A 23,339-nucleotide genomic window follows, 5' to 3' on the forward strand; every position below is an offset into this window, starting at 1 on the left:
TGGTTTTCATTAAAAAAAAACTTCATAAGGACAATAACACGAGGGTTACATTTTTTTGGGTGCAGTTTCCTAATCACAATCACATCTCCCCTTGTCTTTTACAACAAAAGATACTGAACTGATAGATTTTCTACACCAGTTAAAGAAATATCCTGCCTATAAAAGCCTACTATGAAAGTATTACGTTGTTCACACAGTGTATGGACACTTCTCCTTCCTAAGAGATGGTATGATGGACAAATCCTGTTAATCCTTTTCAATATGAACCTATGTCTGCAGTTCCCTATCTCATCAAAACACTCCAGCACAATCCCTTGGAAACTGCACAGGGATCTGATTGACATGCTTTTGGGCTACTGAATGTTGTCTTCTCACTGAATGCCCCCCAGTTTGTGGCACATCAATGTTGGCATCAATGTCTGTTGAATCATGTGGGGTGGACTGTTTTGTACTGCCAGCAGTCAAAACGGTTGCTGTGAGCTCGGTGAGCCTAAGAAACCCATTCTCTTAAGGAATGGTTTCCTGGGTATCAACAATGTCGTTGAGGGGAGTTGAGACATCCTGGCTCCTGCTCCCTAAGAAACTAAAGAAGAAACCCTGTGCTCTGGAAGAGGACGGCAACGTTGCAGGGTTGGAAGAGGGGGAGGGAGGTTGCTTTCCCAAGTTCTGAAAATAACCTCTGATCTCAGCTTTCTGAGAAAGCTGGGGATTCTCTAGAAGGCAGCCATGAGAGAAGGGCAGGGCCTGAGGCCCACTTGGAGAAGTGTCATGTTTGGCAGCTGGCACTGCATATCAGTGCCCATGGTCCCCTAATAAGGCACTTTTCTAGGTATATTTTCCCTTGAAAATACCTTTTATGCTGGTAGTCTTCCCCATTTCCTTCCTGACAATACCTGTTTGTTTTTGCTCTCTCTCTCTCTCTCTCTCTCTCTCTCATTCTGAAAAATGAAGACTAGGTTTTTAGAGTTGTAATTTGAGAAGGATGGTTGAAAATAAAAACACATTGATTTTAATGGTGTATGATGCTGTGGTTAATTAGTAATGTCTGTCACAGAAACAAAAATTGGTGTTTATGGAATGCAGGATACATCTTAACATCTCTTTTCTAAGCAAGATGAGAAAAATAGGTTAGCTTGATGGGTTCTTGAGGAATCTTTTAAAGACCATAGCCCCAAACATTAAGTTTATATCAATTTATATTCTGCTTTGTTCCAGAAAAGATCTAAGAATTTGGGGTGTTTGAGACAGGAATTGCAGGGCTTATAGAAAGCTGAAGGGGGGAGATCATTTCAAATAAGCTCTGGTACATTGCCTTTGCCAATGACCATGGGTGGTAAATCCCAGTGTTTATAAAGTGACTGTAGGACTTACTGATGAAACAGACTCAGAGAGACTTGGAGGAATTGAATAGGGCCCCATGTATAGTGGGAATTTCAGGCAGAATCTTTTTGTGTGGCCCATCTCTTATATTTCCCCGTGCTTACCAGCAATAATACTAGGAAGCATGTTAAAAAGCTAAGAGGAAATACCTTTGTATCTACAGATATGCCATTTTTTTCAGGGTTAATCAGAGAACCTGGGGATAGTTTTCTTATTATGTCAGTACTATTGTCCCTTTCCTACACCTAGAAATCTCTGATGTACAGCTTTACTGAGAAAGAACACAATGATTCAGGCACGTGTTAGGTACCAAGGATGCTATTTTATGAAGATCAAGTCGTATTTGTCTCTGGAAAACAGCACCAATCACTTCTTCTTATCTCAAGTGATTTAAATCAAAGTGAAAAGTGAAATTTGCTTTTTTTTTTTTTTAAAGGATGACCATGAACTGATTGCCCTGGGACAACACCATTGCCTGCTGCCGTAGGGGAGGATATGTGTCCAAAGCCAGCTACCTCTAGCGACTAATGGTTTCTGGGCTTTAGAAACTGATGCTTCCATGAATACTTCCCTGCCAATGCACGTGACTGGTTTAACTTACACATCAACATGCCAACATACCGTTCCCATCAGAAACACCTGTTCCCTTCCTCACTTGGATACCTGTTTAATGCTGAGTTTCTTGCCACCCTGAGGACTCCTCGAGCTTTTCCAAAAACCATCAGTAACCATTTCCACCTTGCAGGTGGGGATTCTTTTTGTGCCCCAGCCAAACGTCCATGTCTCGTCACTGTAATGGATTGAAAGAGGGAAGGCGTCATCCATCAAACTGGCAATGTCATTTCTTATCCAACTTTGCTTTCCACTCACAGAGAAATGATTCTCTTCTTGGTCTTCACAAGACACAATCCCTTGAGAACATCTTGGAAGTGTTGCTGTGTCTGGAACCTTCCAGAGGTGATGGGCAGCCGGATATAAATGTGACTGTGGTTGCCTCAAAATTTTGTCCTCAGGCAATTCAAAATTTCCCTTTTTTCTGCTGATCACAATTGTCAGTATTTTGGTACTGCCAACCAATTCTTAAAGTGTGCGTGCACGGCGGGCTTAATCACCACTAGCTCCTCTAGCTCGAAAGACGTGTTCTAATAGTGCAGAGGAGTCTTCTTCCCAAAGTTTCTGAGACAGCCCAGAACACTGACTTTTGAGTTCTAGACAGAAGGCCTTGGAGGAGGCCGAGAGGGGGGTGGTGCCCTGTTAGGAGGTGGAGCTTGAGGAGGAGGGGGGAGGTTGGAAGGTGGGGAGGGGATCCCCGGGGTGGGGGGGTTGGGGGGTGGGGGAGGGCAGTGAGGAGCAGGAGGTGGGGGGGTATAGATGGGAGCAGGCGGGGGTGGTGAGTTGGTGTGGTAGGCATTGTTGAGGGGGTACTTAGCCGGCTGATTGTTCTTGACTCTGGTGAAGTTGATACAGCGCCCCTAGAAGAAAATGAGAGAAAAGAAATGTGAGCTCACGAGGGCAGGCAGGAGGGTGGTGGGCAGAGCCCTTCCAGTGGCTCACTTCCTGGTTCCCTTCCTGGGCTGACTGGATCACAATTTTGTATGTGTGTGTATATAACACTTTCATTTCATAGATGTAGAAGTTAAGGCTCAGAAAATTCTTCCCACAGCAGCATAAACAGACTCCAAGACTTCTTTTTTTCCCAGCAATATAGCCCTGGCTTCTGAAGGATCCTCCAATTTTATACATAAAAACAACTTATTTCAATTCTCCTCTGTCACACCCTTGGAGGCCGCAAGTTCATTGTCATAACAGGAAGTTGAGTGTGGCCTACACTGAAGTTCAAGGGTACAGAACTGATCTGAGTTGTCCTGGACTGGGGCAATCTATCTTCAGAGGCCTTCCTGCATGCGTCTCTTCTTTGCACGTGTTGTCCCCCTTAATCACAGGGCTGGACAGCATGTTATGGAGGCAGCGATCTCAACTAATGTAAAAAGACTGAAATCAATACAGGTCTTTCTCCATGTCCAGGACTTCCCCAAAGCTCCGTCACAAATTATCCTGTTCTCCATCTGGTTGTGGAAGAATTTCTAGATGCTCTGCATGCATTCAGGTCCACTTACACCCGTAGGACATGCAATCGAGGGACATTTTACTGTCAAACAGGCAGCTATCCCAAATTCTGCTTTTCCTTAGCCATTTTCCAGAGAATTAACAAGACAACAGTGGGAGGTCCCCAGAGCCCTCACAGAAGCCTCTTCAACCTCCAGAGTCCTGGAACTTTTTTTTTTTGCCAGTCCTGGCCTGAAGCTCAGACCTGAGCACTGTCCTTGGATTTTTCTCAAGGCTAGAGCTCTACCACTTGAGCCTCAGCACCACTTCCGGCTTTTTCTGAGTATGTGGTACCAAGGAATTGAACCCGGGTCTTCGTGCATGCTAGGCAAGCACTTTAACCACTAGGCCAAACTCCCGGCCCGAGTCCTGGAACTTTTGTCTTTCCTCTCCAGGCGCTAGAGTCTTCCACCCCCTGCTCAATTTGTGAGGAGGAAATCTCCTCTTTTTTTTTTTCTAGCTAGTTCTGGGGCTTGAACTCAGGGCCAGATCACTGTCCTTGAACTATTTCAAGGCTAGAGATCTACCACTTGAGCCACAGCACCACTTCTGGCTTTTTCTATGTATGTGGTACCGAGGAATGAAACCTGGGTCTTTGTGCATGCTAGGCAAGCACTCTACCACTAGGCCCAACTCCTGGTTGGGATCTCCTCTTCCTAGGCTCTTCTTGTGAGGTGTGTACCTCTTTCACTCTCTCCGTTACGCTCTTCCCCTCTTGTTGGGTCAGGGTATGGCTCCCCTGTGGCTTTCCTGGATGCCTGAAGAATTCCTCCGCACGGAGGACAGAGAGGACCATACCTATGAGGCTGGCCTTCCTCCTCCTCCTATTTAGTTTAACTCCATTGACAGAATGTTGAGCTACCAGGGCCTGGCCTCCCCCACCACACAGTCAGTCATCTGGTGCTGGAGTCCATTCAGAGCTGGATATGTGCAGGACCCCCAGAGTTGTCTTATTAGGCTTCTGGGAAGGGCTTGGAAGGGAACAAAGGGTTTGAGGCTGTGGAATCCAAGGAGCTAATTTGTTTTAGGACAAGAGGAAAATGTGGGTATGTCATGACTCAAGCCAGGGACAAGTGACATTTCATTCAAGAAACCCCACTCTTCCTACAACAAGTCCTCTGCCCTCTGCATATGATCCTCTCATGACCGTGGCCTCTTGCCCTTTGCCTCCCGGACTGCTTCTGTCCACAGAACACATTGCAGCCTGCAGATTGAAGTTGTTTTTATCTACAAATGCCCCTGCCTCCCAGTTGAGAAACTTCTAGGAGGCAGCTGCTTTGATTTGCACCTTGCTGTTTTACCAGCCAGAGCCTCATGTGTTGCACTATATGGTAGAGAGATTCTTGGTCAAATGAAACTCGATGAGGACATCTGGGAAAAACAGGCGCACGGGCAGTGTTCGCAATGATAAACCATCACAGTGAGAAGAGAATGCCTTGGCGATGTAGGGCCACACAGGACGGGACTGCATTTCTGTAAGCCTTATAGAAATGGCAATGTCTGTCAGTCAGGTGTGGTGTCTCATGCCTGTAATCCTAGCTACTCAGGAGGCTGAGATCTGAGGATCAAGATTCAAAGCCAGCCCGGGCACTAAAGAACTTGAGACTCTTATCTCCAATTAACCACTAGAAAAGCTGAAGTGGCGCTGTAGCTCAAGGGTAGGGGGGTAGCTTTGAGCTAAAGAGCTCAGGGACAATGCCCAGACCCAGTGGTAGGACGGTAGCTTTGAGCTGAAGAGCTCAGGGACAGCACCCAGGCCAAAGGGTAGGACAGTAGCCTTGGCTACTCTGGTTCCTCTGAGTTTGCATTACAATCCTAACTCTGCTGGGTTCCAAGTGGGAGCCCACTCCCTGCAGAAATAAATTAATGTCTTCTCTCATGCTTTGCCCGGAGATCCCAGTTCACACTGATTTTGTAACCCAGTAGTATAAATTCCCCACTGGCCGACAGCCCTATTTTATAGCAATATAAACCTAAGCCTTGGTTACAGTTTATTTATGGTGGTAGATAAAGCGTTTTCCTTCAAGATGTTACGGTCTGATGATTACCATCTGTGATAAATTCCTGTCATGACAACTCAGAGTCGGGATTTACTGTACTACCTAGCCTGGGCTTCGTTCCTGGACCTCTAACATGCACCAGGAGGCTCAAGAGCTTCGTTTATTTAAAGATGAAGGGAAATTCCAAGCGTAGCCAAAGAGTTGCTGGTACCCTGGGTCAGGTCCCCATCTGGCTTCAGATCTGTAGCGCTGGCCACCACTGGTGGTAAGCAAGGACACTAATTAGTTTGAAAGTCCATTTGCTTGTTCCATGCAACAGTAGCCGTACTGTTAAAAATAAAAATAAAAACAAACCAGATAGAATCAGGGAGCAGCCTCAGCCTTCATCTAGCAACACTTCTGCTCATAATCCACATCAAGATTCCCAAATAGTTTCTAAAATGTCTGAAGGGAGCCACAGGATAGAGATTATGTCGAATAGCTGTCAGCTGATGACGGAGAGACAGAGAGTCACAGGGACTGAGGCCTACCGAAAAACAGAGTCTTTCCTGTGGTCAGTAAATGTGCATCCATGTTTCCTGCCCCTAAGTAGCGGGCTGTGGTGTATTATAGACTCCAGGATGTTATAGCCTTATAGATACCTAAAGGGGAGGGACAAGATCACAGCCTTACCTCGCTCCCTTGGTGGGTCATCCCATAGTGTGACTTGGGAGGAGAACCATCACCCCACCTGCCGTTTACAGGCGCTATATTATATTACAGGCATTTATCTGTCATGATGACGGTCACCGCTGAAGAAGGGTCTGGGACAGTATCTGATGGGTGGGTGGTGTTGGTAAATGTGAATGATTTATTATTTCCTTTTATTTCATCTGAATTCGCATAGTGGGTTAAGTATACAAACAAATTGGTGTTGGTGATTTGTCAAGAGATCACCTGAAGATTGAGATAGGCCATTCAAGTCTAATGTTGTCTCTCTGTAGATGGAAGCAGATGCTCAGACACAGCAATGGCTTGTCTAAGGTAGACAGAGAGTTGGAGGTAGTATGAGGTGTCTGGACCCCTACTTTAATGCTTTTTTTTGCCGGGGGCGGGGGGGCGATCATGGGGTTTTGAACTTGGCCCGTGTCTGTGTGCTGTCCCTGAGCTCTTCAGCTCAAGGCTACCACCCTACCCTTAAGCTAAGCTCTACTTCCTGTTTTCTAGAGGTTAATTGGAGATAAGAGTCTCAGGTCCTTTTGTGCCCGGGCTGACTTTGAACCTTGATTCTCAGATCAAGCCTCCTGAATAGCTAGGATTACAGGCATGAGCCACCGCACCCACCTACTTTTATGCTTTTTAAGTGAGCTGAAGGTTACAGCTTCTGCACGTCACACCTGCCTTCCATAATAAAATCTGTAAGTAGGAAAAATATGGCATGGGATGTGACTGAGGCAGTCTCTGAGTCAACTTTCTTGTGTTTCCTCTTCTCAACCTTCCCTTGCTACATTAACTCCTGTCACATATTTCTTACAGGATCTCCCACAGTGCTTTGCACACACAGCTGATTAGTGATGCATTTACTGTATCTTCAAGGAAAGAAGCAGATTCAGCATAAATTCATCTCCTTTCTCTCCCGCTACCCTCCACTCACCCTGAACAGGGAAATTTACAGTAAAACACGTGGTCCTTTTAGGAGGAGTGTACCTCCAAATTAAGTTCTTAAAGCCTGGAGCCAGAGGCACCAACCCAAGCACTGTAACACTTAGACCATATAATTGGCCTAAAGATCAGTTTACACGACATCAATTTTTACTTGCAAGAGGATAATAGCAAGGCCAGATGTTCTTAGTGTCATATATGCCAGAAAATGTGTTTGGCTAAAGGTTGCTAGGACAATTGGAGCACTCACTTCATAACACTGGTCTTTGCAACCCTGTTTAATTCTCTGCAGTGCTGATTTTGGGTCATTTGATTCAGAATCAAGATTGGGCTTTGACCTGAGGTTACCTCGCTTTCCTCATTGACAAAGCATAAATGCCAACTATTTTTTTTTTTACACATTAGTAACTCTGCCAATATGCTCTGGTAAAATTCTAAGAAGAAAATGCAATAGTATCACTTAATAACTTAGTAAGATTAGTTGAAATATCCAGGCCCAGACTCAAGATCAAATCCTCATGAACTAAGTATCCATATCTCCCTTGTAGAAAAAGGAAAGAAAGGCTTCAGAACTATGTAAATAATTTGCTCAAGATTAGACAGCTAGGAGGAGGTAGGGGTGGATTTGAACATGGCTCTGCATGCCTCAGGAACCCTCCTTTTGCCATATTATCCTGCATATAGATCCTGAGTACAAAGACTGTCTCAAAACATTGGTAGATAATATTGCACAATGCATCTTGTGGCCACCACCTATAGCTCTTGAGACCTTGTCAAAAGAGTTTTCCAGAACCTAGGTTGTTCTGGTCAATTCACTCTCCAGGTCAAGAATCTTCACTAGCTCTCCATACCTTAAAGTAAAATCTAAACATCTGGTACCTTTATGATCTTGACCCTGAATCTACCATTCAATTAATTTCTCTGTCTTTTACTGCCTGATGTCCAGCCTGGCCTATCCAAATGCTGTATGAATATGTGTTCAGTGAAGGAATGTACCATGCATTTGGTAATCTGCTCTGACAGTTTTTCTCATCAGCATTACTCCCTAGTTGGTTGGTGAGCGTCCCAGGCGTAGCCTCAGCATCTCTCTTGTTGTGCCTTGTGTTGCTATAAACACCTCAAGGCTTAAATTTAAGTTGGTGCTGGACAATGGCGCTCATATGCCCATGGGTCTCCAGACTGGAGCAAAATTTTTTAGCACAGATTTTCTTCTACAAGTTTGGATTCTCAGAAGAAGTTCAAGCTACGGTGACTTTGGGAAAGATGGAGGAGAATGATCAAGACGTATTTTTCTTACAAATGATATACACAATTGAAACCCCTTTACACACTTACTCAAAGATAATAAAAAAATTTGAATGTAAAAAGTTCAACCACTGCCGGGTACTGGTGGCTTATGCCTGTAATGTTAGCTACTCAGGAGGTGGAGATGTGAGGATCGTACTTTGAAGCCAGACAGGGTAGGAAAGTCTGTGAGCTTCTATCTTCAGTTAACCAACAAAGAACCACAAGAGGAGCTGTGGCTCAACTGGTAGAGGACCATATTTGAGCAGAAAAAAAAGAACTAAGGGACAACATGATGCAGACCATGAGCTCAAACCTGTGGACTACAGTTAAAAAAAAAAAAAGAAGCTCAAGCTACTAACATGGTTATGAGTTTAAAGATTCTTTTGGCATCTTAGGCTCTGTGGAAATTTCTTCCCTCCCTTCCTTCCTTCCTTCCTTCCTTCCTTCCTTCCTTCCTTCCTTCCTTCCTTCCTTCCTTCCTTCCTTCCTTCCTCTCTCTCTCTCTCTCTCTCTCTCTCTCTCTCTCTCTCTCTCTCTCTCTCTCTCTCTCTCTCTTTCTTTCTTTCTTTCTTTCTTGCCAGTCCTGGGCTTGAGCTCAGAGCCTGAGCACTGTTCTTGGACTTTCTCAAGGCTAGAGCTCTACCACTTGAGCCTCAGCACCACTTCCGGCTTTTTTTCTGTGTATGTGGTACCGAGGAATTAAACCCAGGTCTTTGTGAATGCTAGGCCACTAGACCTAGCTAACCACTAACCACTAGACCAAACTCCTGGCCCTCTGTGGAAATTTCTAATGGGAGAAGTGTGGCAAGGACTCTGAGTACCCATTGGCTTCTATATTTCAAGTGCTAACATGTTAATTCCAAAAGTTGTATTTTTTGTTGTTGTTTTCATTTTATTTTATTTTATTTGCCAGTCCTGGGGTTGGGGCTTAAACTCAGGGCCTGGGCACTGTCCTTGAACTTTCTCAAGGCTAGTCTTCTACCACTTGAGTCACTGCTTCCAGCTTTTTCTAGGTATATGGTACTGAGGAATCAAACCTAGGCCTTTGTGCATGCTAGGCAAGCACTCTACTACTAGGCCATGCTCCGGGCCCCTATCTCCCCCTCACCCCAAAAGCTTTCTTGATTCATCAAAGCAAATGATCTTGCCACAAAACTCTTTGCCTAAATTGGAGGTGACATACTCTGAAACAATAACAATATGGATTGGATGAAAGATTTAGTTAACCAGGTTCTGATCTTTTCCAAGGTTTGAACTGCAAGGATCAACAGTTCAGAGAAAATCAGACAAGAAGCTGGCAGATGTGGTTGTGGTCTGCCTTTGGTTGGAGCCAGGAGTTAGGGCTCCACTTCTGTTCTGCTAGTGACCCACTCGTAAAACCTGGGGCAAGTGACCACCACTTGGGAGCGGGGGAGGGGGACTTACATTCTGTATCTGAAAAATAAAGTTGTTGCAAAGCTAGATGCCACCCAACAACCTTCAACCCTAATACTTTATAATTCCATCAACAACTGAGTGGAACCTTTTACTTGGATAGTTTAATTTGATTCTTTTGAGGCAGCCAGCTTGCGCATCTTTTTGTATTACTTAGTTGGGCTCCCTCTTTGTATTGTGTTTTCTCTAGCCGCTCATTAGATTTTTGAAATATTAACACATTGAAAATTCAGAATTGGAGGCTTCACCTTCTGCTCTTATGTTACTGTGGTAAGGCGTCAAGCTTGCCTGCGAGTTCTGAATTTGGGTTTGTGTAATTACGGGACAGTGAGCAGGGCTGCAGGCGGAGTGTGTGCGAAGGCCTTGCCAGTAGTGAGCTCATGGGTGCTGAGTGTTAGGAAACATCTGTTTGGGTATCAGGCACGCTCTGAGGAGAGGGATCTGGCCTTAGAAGATGGTGAAAAATATGCCATGGATCCCACAGATTAAACCAAATAGTTTCCTATGAACAGAGGTCATTTAAGGAAATTGGATTTCACAGAAAGAATACTAAAATAATCAGATGGAAAAAGTGTTACACATATGCCAAGTTTCCTCTGACAAATACCTTGTTTTCCCTTTGACCTGGTTCTCCTATTGATTGTCTTGTTTGGAGGGCTGTCTTTCTCAGGGTACAAGTCTGCAAAGTTTGTTTAGTAGTCAGTTATTTGGAATGAGGAGCCTAATTTAAATCCATCTGGGACACAAATGGCTGGTTCTCAGGCTAGACCATGAAAGCGAATTGACCTATGAAAGGCAACTGATGTAATCTACTGAAGCTGGAGCTTGTGTGATGAACCAGACACCTGGTCGAGGGAGGACTGGATGACTTCATAGTGACACTTTTCCCAGGATTTTCTTCCATTGTTAAATCATTGTGCATCCTTCCCACAGTGCTTTCTGAGTGCCAACTGAGTCCTCAGCACTTTAGAAGGTGCTATAGGCAGTGGTGAGATCCTCGTGACCACAGCGAGAATATCGTCCAGAGGTGGAAGTAGTGAGTCATTAAGTGATCTCACCGACAGATGGGCCTGTCAGCCAGGATTATAACCTGTGCTCTGCCCTGGGCCATCACTAACTGGATCAGAGCAAGGCCAATGGGATTCTCTCTCTTGGGAATTTGGAATGACCACTAGGTAATGGGTTATCAGGGAGAGCTTACTCCATGGAGAAGGAGCTGTGCGTGTGTGTGTGTGTGTGTGTGTGTGTGTGTGTGTTTGGCCATCTTCTGCCATAGTTGAAGGAGCAAGAGGAAGTTCTGATTTGATTTCTTTTTTTTAAAATTTGTAATTTATTTTTTATTCCTTTTATTTTATTGTCAAGGTGATGTACAGACTAAGGTAGTGAGTAATTTCTAATTCAATTTTTGTGAGCTCTTTTATCCCATTCACTTTTACCTGCTCTCACCATCACTCTTCTAAACCTGGGGTTTCATGTCCTCAGCCTTTCCTTCTTACATTAATATTTTTGTTTAAACACACATTGTGTTAGAATATTTATATATATACAATATATATGCACACATGGATGAACATGGATATGTACATATAATATACAAACACACACATATTCAGCTGTCCTCTGCCTGAGCCTTTTAATATCCCCTACTTTCTACAGGATGATACTCAAATTCTCAGCCCAACCTATTGACCCTTGTTCCCTCCACATTTCTCTCAACTACTCCATCTTCTTTTCTTTCTTTGAACCCTGCACTCCCATGATTTCATTTGTCTATGCTTGTAGGAAGGCTTGAACTCAGAGCTTCCCTCCCTCCTTTGGCTTTTTTTTTTTGCTCAAGGCTGGAGCTCCATCATTTGAGCCACACCTCCACTTCTGGAATCCTTCACTCCAATATTGGCTCATCATGGGAAACAAGGCTAACACGCTCTGACTTTTCTGGTGATGGCATTGCTGTCACAGGCCCAGTGCTGTGACAGAAATAAGATGGCCAGACATTTGCCTTGCTTTCTCCCTCTACTCCAGATTTGGAGCCTAGGGCCGAGAGAAGGTGTGTTGTGAGTGGAGAGGCCTGAGTCCCTCCTGATTCCCTTTTCTCCACCTCAAACTTGGCATGTCTATCCCAAGTTTCATATCATAGGCTGGCTTTTATGTGCAATCCATGGAAAATGATCCAAGGTCAGCTCTCTTGGTTATTTGATTCATTCTGCTGACGCACAAGCTGGCATGCTCTCCATAATAATGTCTTTTGGATCCAAAACCAAGAGTAAGATGAAAGCACAAAGGAAATATTTGGTAATAGGAGGAAACTAGAAAAATGAAGGCAAGGGTAGAACTAAAAATGGCATATCTTTTGTAGGACATATATAAATATAAGATTTGTCAAGAATCACTATTGAGTTATGACTTATTTAGCAATAAAAATTTCCCTTTTCATTGAATTACCAAGTTCTATATTTGTTGAAAATGGAAAATACATGAGGGAAGGAGGAAAAGGAAGAGAGAACAATTTTAGGTAATAGTGCTCAGAATGAACATTTGTATTTCTCTTTTCAGAAAATGCACACACAGAGGCATATCTAGCACATAAATGGAATGACTATATGAATTTCAAAATGATATTACTCCCTCACCATTTCAGTTGTTGCCTAATCTTCTACCTCATGGACTCTTAGATCATATGAAACTGTTAATTTCTTTTTTCTTTTTCGGTAGTACTGAGGATTGAACACAGGGCCTCATGCATGCTAGGCTGGAGCTCTACCACTTGGACCATGCTTTCAACCCTGTTTTTTGCTGGTTGTTTTTGAGACTGAGTATTGTCTCCTCCTTGAGCATGTTCCTACTTTAGGATTCTCCTAATTACTCGCATCACAGGTGTGACCCATCATGCCCAGCCTCCATCTGTGGAGATGGAATCTCATGGGCCTTTCTACTTGGGCTGGTCTGGGAACTGTATTCTTTACAATCCCAGTCTTTAAAGTAGTTTAGGATTGATGACAAGCACACCCCATATCACCTACCTATGAGTTTAGAAGGAGTTTCACAAACTTTTCTGCCCAGGATAGCCCTAAACTAGGATTCTCTTGATCTCAGCTTCCCAAGCAGTTACAGTTACAGGTGTGAGTTGCCAGTGTCTGTCTTAAATTCTTTATTGTGGGCATTAAGAGTTGAATTTGCCTTCATTATGAATAATGTTGTATTCAGAACACTTATAAATCAACACTCTTCTAATTTTGCCAACAGTGTTAGGACAAATTGCTTAAGGTAGAATTGCCTAAGGCTAGAGTTCCACCACTTGAGCCACAGCTTAATTTCTGGCTTTCTTGGTAGTTACTTGGGGATAAAAGTCTCATAGACTTTCCTATCAAGGCTGGCTTTGAACTGTGATTCTTAGAGCTCAGCCACTGAGTAGCTAGGATTAGAGTTCCCCACAGTTTTTTTATAATTTTATTAATTGAAAAAATGTGCCATTATCAGAAAGAATGATCTATTTGTGGTAGACCTTTGTACTTTACCTTTAATGGCTTGTCTGCTCATCCCTGGCTCATTTTTCTGCTGAGTCTTTGACTTGACTGATTTTTAAGAGCTCTTTGTCAAATAATGATGAAATACTGGGAATGTAAAGCTATTTTTTCTTTGGCTTATGATTTGCTTCCTTCTTTCTTCCCTCCCTCCCTCCCTCTCTCTTTCCCTTCTTCTTCTCTCCCTCCTTCCCTTTCTTCCTCCCTCCCTCCTTCCCTCTCCCTCTCTGTCTCTGTTTGTCTCTATCTCTGTCTGTCAGTCTCTTTCTGAGACAGGGTCTTACAGTGTAGTCTAGACTTGAATGCTTGATTCTCCTGCCTCTTACAATCAAGTGCTTCGATTGTAGGTGGTACAACCCCATCTGTCTGATGATGGTATTTGTTGAAACACAGAAGTTAAACATTTTTATGTATGTGTCCTTTGATATCAACCATAGCTTATCCTTCATATGCACTGAGGAGCTCATCATTGCTTTTTTCCTAGTTACTTTTATAGTTTCACTTATGTTAAAGAGCCAAATTACCAGGACCCAAAATCACTCTGATTCATTTTCTGTAACATTGGGCTAAATAATTTTTCTGTCTCCTGAGATTAGGATAAGGATGTTCTGATACTATGAATAACTTCAAAAATGTCTGACACATGGGGCCGGGAGTTTGGCCTAGTGGTAGAGTGATTGCCTAGCATGCACGAAGACCAGGGTTTGATTCCTCGGTACCACATACATAGAAAAAAGCAGAAAATGGTGCTGAGGCTCAAGTGGTAGAGCTCTAGCCTTGAGAGAGTCCCAGGACAGTGCTCAGGCCCTGAGCTCAAGCCCAGGACTGGCAAAAAAAAAATGTCTGACACATAAAATTAGTCAGTAAATATCAATATCGTTATCTGAAATATACTGGTTTAAGGTGAGAGATATAAATTCAAATTTACTTTCTTCCAGCCAACTGTGCCAGCACCATCTGACCATTTTTACATTTATTTTTGAAGCCATTTCATTCCCCTGACGTGTTTCTGTATTGATAGCATAAAGATTATGGCAATCTCACGATTTTTTTTTAATACTGGTTCTATAAGAACTGTAAGAATAAGAAAATGGAAAGACTTAGAAAAAATCATATTAAGTGAAGTAAGCCAGACTCAAAGGAACATAGGCCCAATAGTCTCCCTCATTTGTCATAATCAGTAGGAACCTTGGGCTTTCCTAGCAGAGATTTACAATACAACAAAATCTAGAGACATTAGGCCAAACAGTACGACACTAAATGTAAGGACCTCCAGGATAAGGAAACAAAAGCCATATAATGAGTGACTGTGTCCTTAATGTACTATGTTATTGCTCATCTCTTTTGCCATCCCTTGGTTATCTCATATTGTTACAATTTTTCACCTTGTTATCTGATATATTTTATATGTGCTTAATTGGTTATTTGAAATTGGATAGGGAAGGGGGGAAATCAAGATAAGCAGATGGAGGGTGGGAAGGAAATGGGGACCATGTCATGAGAAAGGGTATCAATGTTTGTGAAGTTATGCACCTTCTATCTGGTGAATATAATGTAACCCTTCTATTAATCACAATAAAAATATTTTTAAAAAAATAATATCTTCATCTTTGATTTCAAGATTGACTACATTATTTCCATCATTTTATTCTCTCGTTTTGATTATGTAGAATAATGTGATTTATGAAGTCAGCTAGAAGAGATGGACATTTTTGTATGAAGTATGAATTTGGGGCCGTAAGCTTGCTATGCAGATGCTATGTCACTTGAGCCAAGCCCTCAGTTAGTTTTTCTTTGGTTATTTTTCAGGTAGTGCCTTCTAAATTTTGTTCAGGCTTGATTGCATCTTGATCCTCCTAGGATCTCTTGCATAGCTGGAATTGTAGGCAAGAGTTATTATACCTGTCAAAAAGTAGATTTTTATGTTTCTATGTTTTTCTATTTGTATGTATGACACTTAAGGAAAGATAATAGGATTTGTTTTTTAATTTTCTTTATAAGATCCACACTAATTTAAATAATTGGTTTCTGGACTTGTTTTATTGTTCCTTTTTCTTTTTTTGATATCAGTCCTGGGGCTTGAATTCAGGGTATGGATGTGCTCTTCAGATCTTGGCTTCCTGAGTAGCTAGGATTACAGATGTACAACACTGGTGCCTGGCCCCTATTATTATTTTTATATCTTAAATCTATTCCCATAATTTATCTTCTCTTAGAAAATCACCAATTATACATTATGATGGTTAAAGTATTTTTGTAGCATTATTCTGTCCCAAGGAAATTATTTTTTTAATTTCATTTATGTATGTATGTATGTATGTATGTATGTATGTATGTATGTATGTATGTATGTACGTATGTATATATGTATGTATGTATGTATTGCCAGTCCTGGGGCTTGAACTCAGGGTCTGAGCACTGTCCTGTCCTTCGGCTTTCTGAAGGACAGAGCTCTACTACTTGAGCCACAGCACCATTTACAGCTTTTTCTATGGATGTGGTAGCTGGGTATCAAACCCGGGTCTTTGTGCATGCTAGGCAAGCACTCTACCACTAGGCCAAACTCCTGGCTCCTGTCCACAGGAATTCTTGTAGGTAACATCTCCTTACTTGTGACACTCCTTTGATGCTTAATATATGTATTTACATGCCATGCAGTTTTTTTTTTTAAGTCAGGGATCATCAATTACTTTATATGTAAAAAAATGTTTTTAAAGACTAATTTCTCAATTTTGTTGATTTTGCCTTGCTTTAATTAGTTTGTTCTTAGATTCATAGATTCCTTGCATGTGCTTTCTATATATTCTCATTTTCTAAATTTTGTCTGATGATTACTTCATTTATTTTTTCTTATTTAATAATAAAAGGATTTAAGGCTTATAATTTTCCTAAACCCTACCTTTTAACGTAATGTTCTAATTGTCGTTTTGTGACAGTTTTGATTTCCTCTAAGCTTCAACAGCAATTTAGAGAGCACTAAAGGCTTATAAAATGTTTTTGTCAAAAATTTAATTTTTTTGTTAATTTAGACCTTTTGTGAAAAAATATGGCCCATACATTTTTTTACTTGCTCCCCTTTTCCTCAGGTTTTCTTTGTGGCACTGTTTAAATTCATATTACTTTTTTAAAGAAAGGTAAATTATTTTATTGAAGGGTGCTGCTAAATAATCTTCTATTACGCATTGTTTTAAAATTAGATTAAAGCCTTTGTGTATTTTAACGTTTCATCTGCTTAATCTGTTGAGGTCGAAGGGTGATGTGGGTTTGTCAACTCTTCCCCTCAATATTTTGCTCAATTACATTTTCTCAAATTTGATTTTACTGGCCACCCAAGAGCAGCTGGGAGGAGCCTCTAGTGGAGCCAGTTGGGCAGAGAAAATTCCTCTGTTCTTGCTTCCCGTTTGTGGTGGTTGTCTGTCTACTAAGATGGGTATCCTCCATGCCTTCCTCTTTATGTCCTGCTTATACTTTCTTAAGTCTGGGATGGCTCCCAGACTGCTCCCCTGGTTCTGGGGATTGTATTGACAACCTTCAACTCAGTCTTCAATTCTCCTACTTGTACTTTCTTGTGTCTCTGGAGATGTTCCTGGTATCCCTGGGGATGTCAAATGAGAGACGCATCCAACCATTGTAACTCCAAATGTGTCCCATCACACGTAGCCTTTGGGCCTTACTGCTTGTCATAGTTTTGAATAATGAAGTATGAGGTAAGTGATGTGTTAGCCTTGAACCTGACTCTTAGAGGCATGGCAATTTCTGCTTCCCAGTTTGAATGCCTTGAGCCTCCACATAGGATGTCCAGGCTATTTTACTGTAGAGAGGGGCTGTGTGGAAGATCACAGAAGCATAGGCAAGTGAATGAAGAAATGTTGGATGCCTGGACCAGACAATTGTCTGAGGACTTCAGTTCAACCACCTTCTGGCTATAATTTCATGAAAAATCTCAAAAAAAGAACCCAACAGAACCTGAGCAAGCCACAGAATTTTGGAAAAGACATAGCAAACTGTGATTTAAATCACTATATTTTGGAGAAGTGTGTTATGCAACAGTGATAATTGTACTCAGAGCAGTGCTAGTGGCTCACACTTGTAATCCTAGCTATTTGGGAGGCTGAGATCTGAGGATCCCAGCATGAAGCCAGACCAGGCAGATATATCTGAGAAACTCTTATTTCCAATTATCCAGCAAAAACCAGAAGTTTAAGTGTGGCTCACATGGTAGAGTATCAGCCTTGAGTGAAAAAGCTAATCAAGAGTGTTATCCTCTGAGTTCAAGCTCCAGTACTGGTGAAAAACAAAACAAAACAAAACAGATCCCAAACTCCAAATCAAAACCCCAAACAAACAAACAACAACAACAACAAAAAGCAAAGAGGAAGAGGAAGGAAATCATCTTGAGCACTGACCCTGGATGTTATACCCTAAACACCATTTCTTAACTTTGCTCTTGTAAAAATCAGCCATTGGCACTTGTATTTTTTCTTCTCTGGTGACACAAAGCCCAATGTACACTCTGTGGGTCCTGCCAAGCAGTGGAGAAATTACTTTGCCAAAGAGCCTGGTTTCAATAGACATTTTGGATGGATCACAGCGATACTATTGCTTTAATGCACTTTTCTAAGGTTTAGAAAAACACTGTGGCATAGTCACGCTGAGTGAGTGAAAAGTCTGACCCAGGATGAACTAATCTTGCTCAGTCTTCCTTTATTCCCTTTCAGTCTCCCCATTAACAATTTGTAGGATATTTTTCCTGTCCTTACCCATGTTTCAGTGAAGTTACTCTAAACTACTCAGAACCATCATTAGTGTAGTCTTTCTATTTATTATTTTATTTACATTGAGGTATTTGCCTTAAAAAAAGAAACTGCTTCCAGTAGAGAAACAGAATAAGATTGCTTGGCCAAGAGCATTATTTAGCTTGGAAGTGAAAATGTAGAATTATGAGATTACTTATTCATCTGGTGCATAGCTCAAACCTCATCCTATGCCATATATAAAAAGCTTATGGGTGAAGGTTTGTTTCCTTCTTTTGTACAGAGTGAGTTCTTTTTTATTCCTGTGGCTATCAAAAGTGCTTTCTGCAATGTAGAAATAATGCGCATTACAAGCTGGGCGTGGTGGCTAATCTTAGCTACTCAGGAGGCTGAAATCTGAAGATCAAGTTTTTTTTTTTTTTCTTTTTCCAGTCCTGGGCTTGAGCTCAGGGCTTGAGTACTGTCCCTGGACTTTCTCAAGGCTAGAGGTCTACCACTTGAACCTCAGCAACATTTCTGGCTTTTTTCTATGTATGTGGTACCGAGGAATCGAACCTGGGTCTTTATGCATGCTAGGCAAGCACTCTACTGCTAGGCCAAACTCTCAGCCCCTATGAAGATCAAGGCTTAAAGCCAGCCCGGGCACAAAAGGACCCAAGACTCTTATCTCCAATTAACCTCTAGAAAATGGGAAATGGGGCTTGGCTCAAGGCTAGGGAAGTAGCCTTGAACTGAAGAGCTCAGACACAACACCCAGGTGGAGTTCAAGCCCTATGACCCACAAAAAGAAAAGAAAAGAGATAATGCTCATTACAAAAAGAATAATTGAGTTTTTATGATCTCTATATTGCTGCCAGTGAGTGGCCTCTCTTGTTCAAATGGTGCAACACCTGCCCAAAAGGGATGAGGCAGCTAGTGTTGATGAGGTCACGAGGCTGGAACCCTCAGACCAGATTAATGTCTTTATAAGAGGAGGCATCAAAAGGCTTGCTCTTTCTCTACACGTATGCAGCAAGAAAAGCTCATGTAACTTCATGGCTGGGAAGGCAGCTTTCATTCCAGGATATGGACATTGTGGTGCCCTCACATTGGGCCTTTAGCCTTCCAAAGTCTGAGAAAACAAATGGCTGCTGTTTAAGCTATTTAGTGTATAATATTTTGAGATGGCAGGCTCAGCAGACTAAGACAGGCATCTGAATTAGTTATGTGCCCAGTAGATTCTCAGCACTAGTTTCATTCCATGACTTTTCACCCTGGCCAATCTCCCTGGTCACCCGTATTCATTAGAAGGACGGGTTGCATGAAAGAAGGTAAAACATACCATACTAATCATGTCTAACTTTCTCCGAGTCCTCTCACCATGTCAGGTTGTGTCCTATCTGCTACATTTATACCATCTCCTTTTGTCCTTCTAACAGACAATATTATTATCCTGATTTAAATTGTACAGATATGTTGGAAGGGGTGGTTCATTTGTATTTGTAAACTGTTAAATGGCAACTCCTTCAGACAAGTACTTAAAGATAATTGTAAAAAGTGTACACAAGAGCTCAGAAAGGGTAAATAATTTGTAAGTGATTTGTGAGTAATTTGCACGTGTCACTCACTGTGGAAGTGAGTGACAGAGTAAAGATTCAAATCCAAGTCTGCTTAAATTTGATGACTTTCTTTTAAATGATGTGTATTTTTAGATCAGAATCAACCTAGGAAAGAATGAATCAAGGAAGCACAGACACTCGGAGTTGACCACCAGTAATATGATCCATCTGAGGATTTGCTTTCGATATGGACACTCCTTGGCTTCCTCCATGCTCTTCCAGGTTCCTATGCCATTTCTTCTTTCTTCAGAATTTCAGTACTCTCTGGCTATCTTTCCTGGAAGAGAGCCTTAGGCCTTCCCATCTTTCCTTCTAATAAACACTTTCCTGTGTGCCTTAGCCTTTCATTTTTCTCCGTGCTCTTCCAAGGGATAAATCTCGAATCTGACCCATCTGATCCATGAGCTGGTTCCTGTACAGTAGTTTATTTCTCTCTCTCTTTTTTTTTTCATATTCATCAGGGCATCATGCATGGGAGGCAAGCACTCTATCACTAAGCCACATTCCCAGGCCTGTTTGTTCATTTCCTTCCTTCCTTCCTTCCTTCCTTCCTTCCTTCCTTCCTTCCTTCCTTCCTTCCTTCCTTCCTTCCTTCCTTCCCTCCCTCCCTCCCTTCCTTCCTTCCTTTCCCCCTCATCCTCCTCCCCCCCACCTCCTCCTCCTTCTTCTTCTTGTGGATCATGGGGCTTGAACTCAGCCTGGGCACTGTCCCTGAGCTCTTCAGCTCTAGGCTACTGGTCTACCCTTGAGCCAAGTCCCACTTTCCATTTTCTAGAAGTTAATTGGAGATAAAAGTCTCAGGTCTTTTTGTGCCTGGGCTGGCTTTGAACCTTGATTCTCAGATCTCAGCCTCCTGAGTAGCTAGGATTACAGGCGTGAGCCACCTCGCCCAGCCTTGGTTTATTTCTTAATAGCTTCTATTCCATTTGGCACAAAGGAAAGAAAAGTATACTGGGACAGAGATGTCCCAGTATAATTGTTGACTGCATTGATTTTTCTTTCAGTACTAGAAATTGGACACTTCAGTAATGACTACAATTCCAGCCTTCCTCAAATTAGATGGCTTAAGAGACAGTAAACGAAGTGGAAAGGCCTTACCTATTTGACACATGGACTGCGTATGAGTATGGCCTCCTTTATATGCAGGTGTAGCCAGTTGGGTGTAGACAGAAGTGATAATGCACAAACTCTACGCTGCCTGAAAAGGAATGGTATGTCCACCATCTACTCAGATGAGAACCACATTCTAGAAGACACTGGAAAAATAAGACACAGGATGGGCCTGGGGCCTCTGACAGCATGGAGGCGCCACACTGACCCTGGGGAGACTGTCCTCAGAGGATCATTTGTGTGAGAAAAACAGTTTTACTTTGTTTTTTTGGTGCCAGTCCTGGGGCTTGAACTTAGGGCCTGGATGCTGTCCCTGAGCTTCTTTTACTTACGGCTTGCACTCTATCATTTGAGTCAGAGCTCTGCTTTAGAGTTTTTGGCTTTGGGGGGGGTAGTTTATTTTAGAGACAAGAATGTCACAGAGTTTCCTGTTAGGGCTGGCTTCATACTGTGATTCTCTGATCTCAGCCTCCTGAGTAGCTAGGATTGTAGGCATGAGCCATCAGTGTTCTGTACCTTTTTAAAGTTACATTACTTTGAGCTTTTGTGAGATTAGTTGATCATCTAACCAATATCATATAACCGAAGAAAAAATCTTTCTGTTGTGTGTGTGTGTGTGTGTGTGTGTGTGTGTGTGTGTGTGTGTGTGTGTGTTTGCTTAGCTTTTTCATTCAAGGCTGGTGTTCTAGCACTTGAACCACACTAGCACTTCTGGCTCTTTCCTACAGATAAGAGTTTCATGAATTTTCCTATACTGGTCTGGCTTAGAACTGTCTTCTTCTGGTATCAGTCTCTTGAATAGCTAGACTTATAGGTATGAGCCACCTGTACCTAGTTTAGAAACCTTTTAAGAAAGCATTTTCTAATGGAGAAGTCCCTATTCTAGGACCATTCTGCCCTTTTAACAGGTAATCAGCTTTCCGTGTCAACTTTCAGTAAGTGATTCCTGTCCATTTAGATCCAAGCACCCATTAACTGCTGCCTGGGTTCATCTGCTTTCCAGGTAAGGGCAGCCATGTCTGGCCTAACTGCCTCCCAAACTGAAATAAAAGGTGGAAACGAGTCAAAGCCATGAAATATCATGGCTGATGTTAGAAATTGGTCAGTCAGAGAAATGGAAAATTTATGGTATTCAAAATCTGGGATTCATTTAGGAACACTAATTTAAGTTATCCAACCTCAAAATTGTTTTCAGGCCTCCACTAGGCCCCAATACACTTCCTAATTATAAAACCATGTAAAGTTGGACCTGAAATGAGACTGTGACCCAGTATGAAAATGCCTTATTTCCACTGCGCAGGAAGCACCTCACTAATCTAGAGTTTGTACTACTTCTCGTCATGCTGGGATGAGCTTGTATTCTGTATGATGTGGGCAAAAATGGTTTATCATATTACTATGTAATGTAGGAAGAATCTTTAGGAGAAATAGAGATCACAAAGCCTTTAGGAAAAGGCAGGGTAGAAAAAGAGAGTAAAGCCTTTTCTTTTCCTTTCTTCTTTCCCTCTTTCCTACCCTCTCTCCCCCCTCCCTCCTTCCCTGTCTCTCTCCCTCCCTCCCTCCCTCCTTTCTTTCTTCCTCTCTTTCTTTCTCTCTCTCTCTCTTTCTTTCTTGCTTTCTTGCTTGCCTGCTTGTTTGCTTGTTTTCCAGTCCTGGGAGGCTTGAACTCAGGGACTAGGCACTGTCCCTGAGCTTCAAGGCTAGCACTTTACCACTTGAACCACAGTGCCACTTCTAGCCCTTCTTGAGTAGTTTATTGGAGATGAGAGTCTTTTGGACTTTTGTGTATGGGCTGGCTTTGAACTGTGATCCTTAGAGCTCAGCCTTCTGAGTAGCTAGGATTACAGGGGCAAGCCACTGGTACCTGGTAAAGTCCTTTCTTAAAGCTAGAGATAAAGATTGTTACTAATTACCTATTAATTTTATCTGTTCATTAAAAGTGGCCTCAGCAAAGAGTTCCAAATGGAAAGATTGACTGGCACTGCCTGCCATATTTCTGTCCATTAAAATGGTCCTTTTCTGGTTTCACAAGCTTTTTTTTTTTTTTTTCAAGGTTCATATTTTTTTTATTTTTTTATTTTTTATTTTTTATTGTAATTAGTAAAAGGGTTACATGATATTTGCCAGATAGAAGGTGTGTTAATTCACATACATTGATACCCTTTCACATGTCTTGGTACCCATTTCCCTCCCCCCCCACACCCCCCACCCGTCTTGGTTTTCCCCCCTTCCCTATCAAATTTCAAATATACAAATACAAATAAATTCAATATATTAGCTCTTATCAGGAGGAGAAAGTCTTCTCAAGTTCCTGTCTGGGCTTTGACCTCCTCTCACTGGTGAGTGGTTGCTTTTGCCTTTCAGTATTCCTTATTTCTTGACCAGTGATTTGGTTTCCAGAGTCCCCTGTTCTTTCACATTGACGAGATCTCTGGGCTTGGATTGAACTTGGCTTCTTCCTGGCTTCATGGTTACCTCCATGTCCCTTCTCAATTGATTGGCCTTTAG

General features: G+C 42.2%; 1 protein-coding gene across 1 annotated transcript in view; it reads right to left on the bottom strand.

Annotated features, from left to right (window-relative positions):
- Positions 1-912: 912 nt before the first annotated feature.
- The window catches only part of Antxr1 (ANTXR cell adhesion molecule 1), a 200,913-nt gene continuing 178,486 nt past the window's right edge, over positions 913-23,339 (bottom strand). Inside the window, exon 18 of the mRNA XM_090336766.1 lies at positions 913-2,852. Coding sequence (XP_090192892.1) covers positions 2,589-2,852 — 264 coding nt within the window. The 3' untranslated portion in view covers positions 913-2,588. The remainder of the gene's footprint in view (positions 2,853-23,339) is intronic.

This window comes from Megascapheus bottae, chromosome 7, assembly GCF_031878675.1.
Source record: "Megascapheus bottae isolate mThoBot1 chromosome 7, mThoBot2.hap1, whole genome shotgun sequence".
NCBI classification, from domain to species: Eukaryota; Metazoa; Chordata; class Mammalia; order Rodentia; family Geomyidae; genus Megascapheus; species Megascapheus bottae.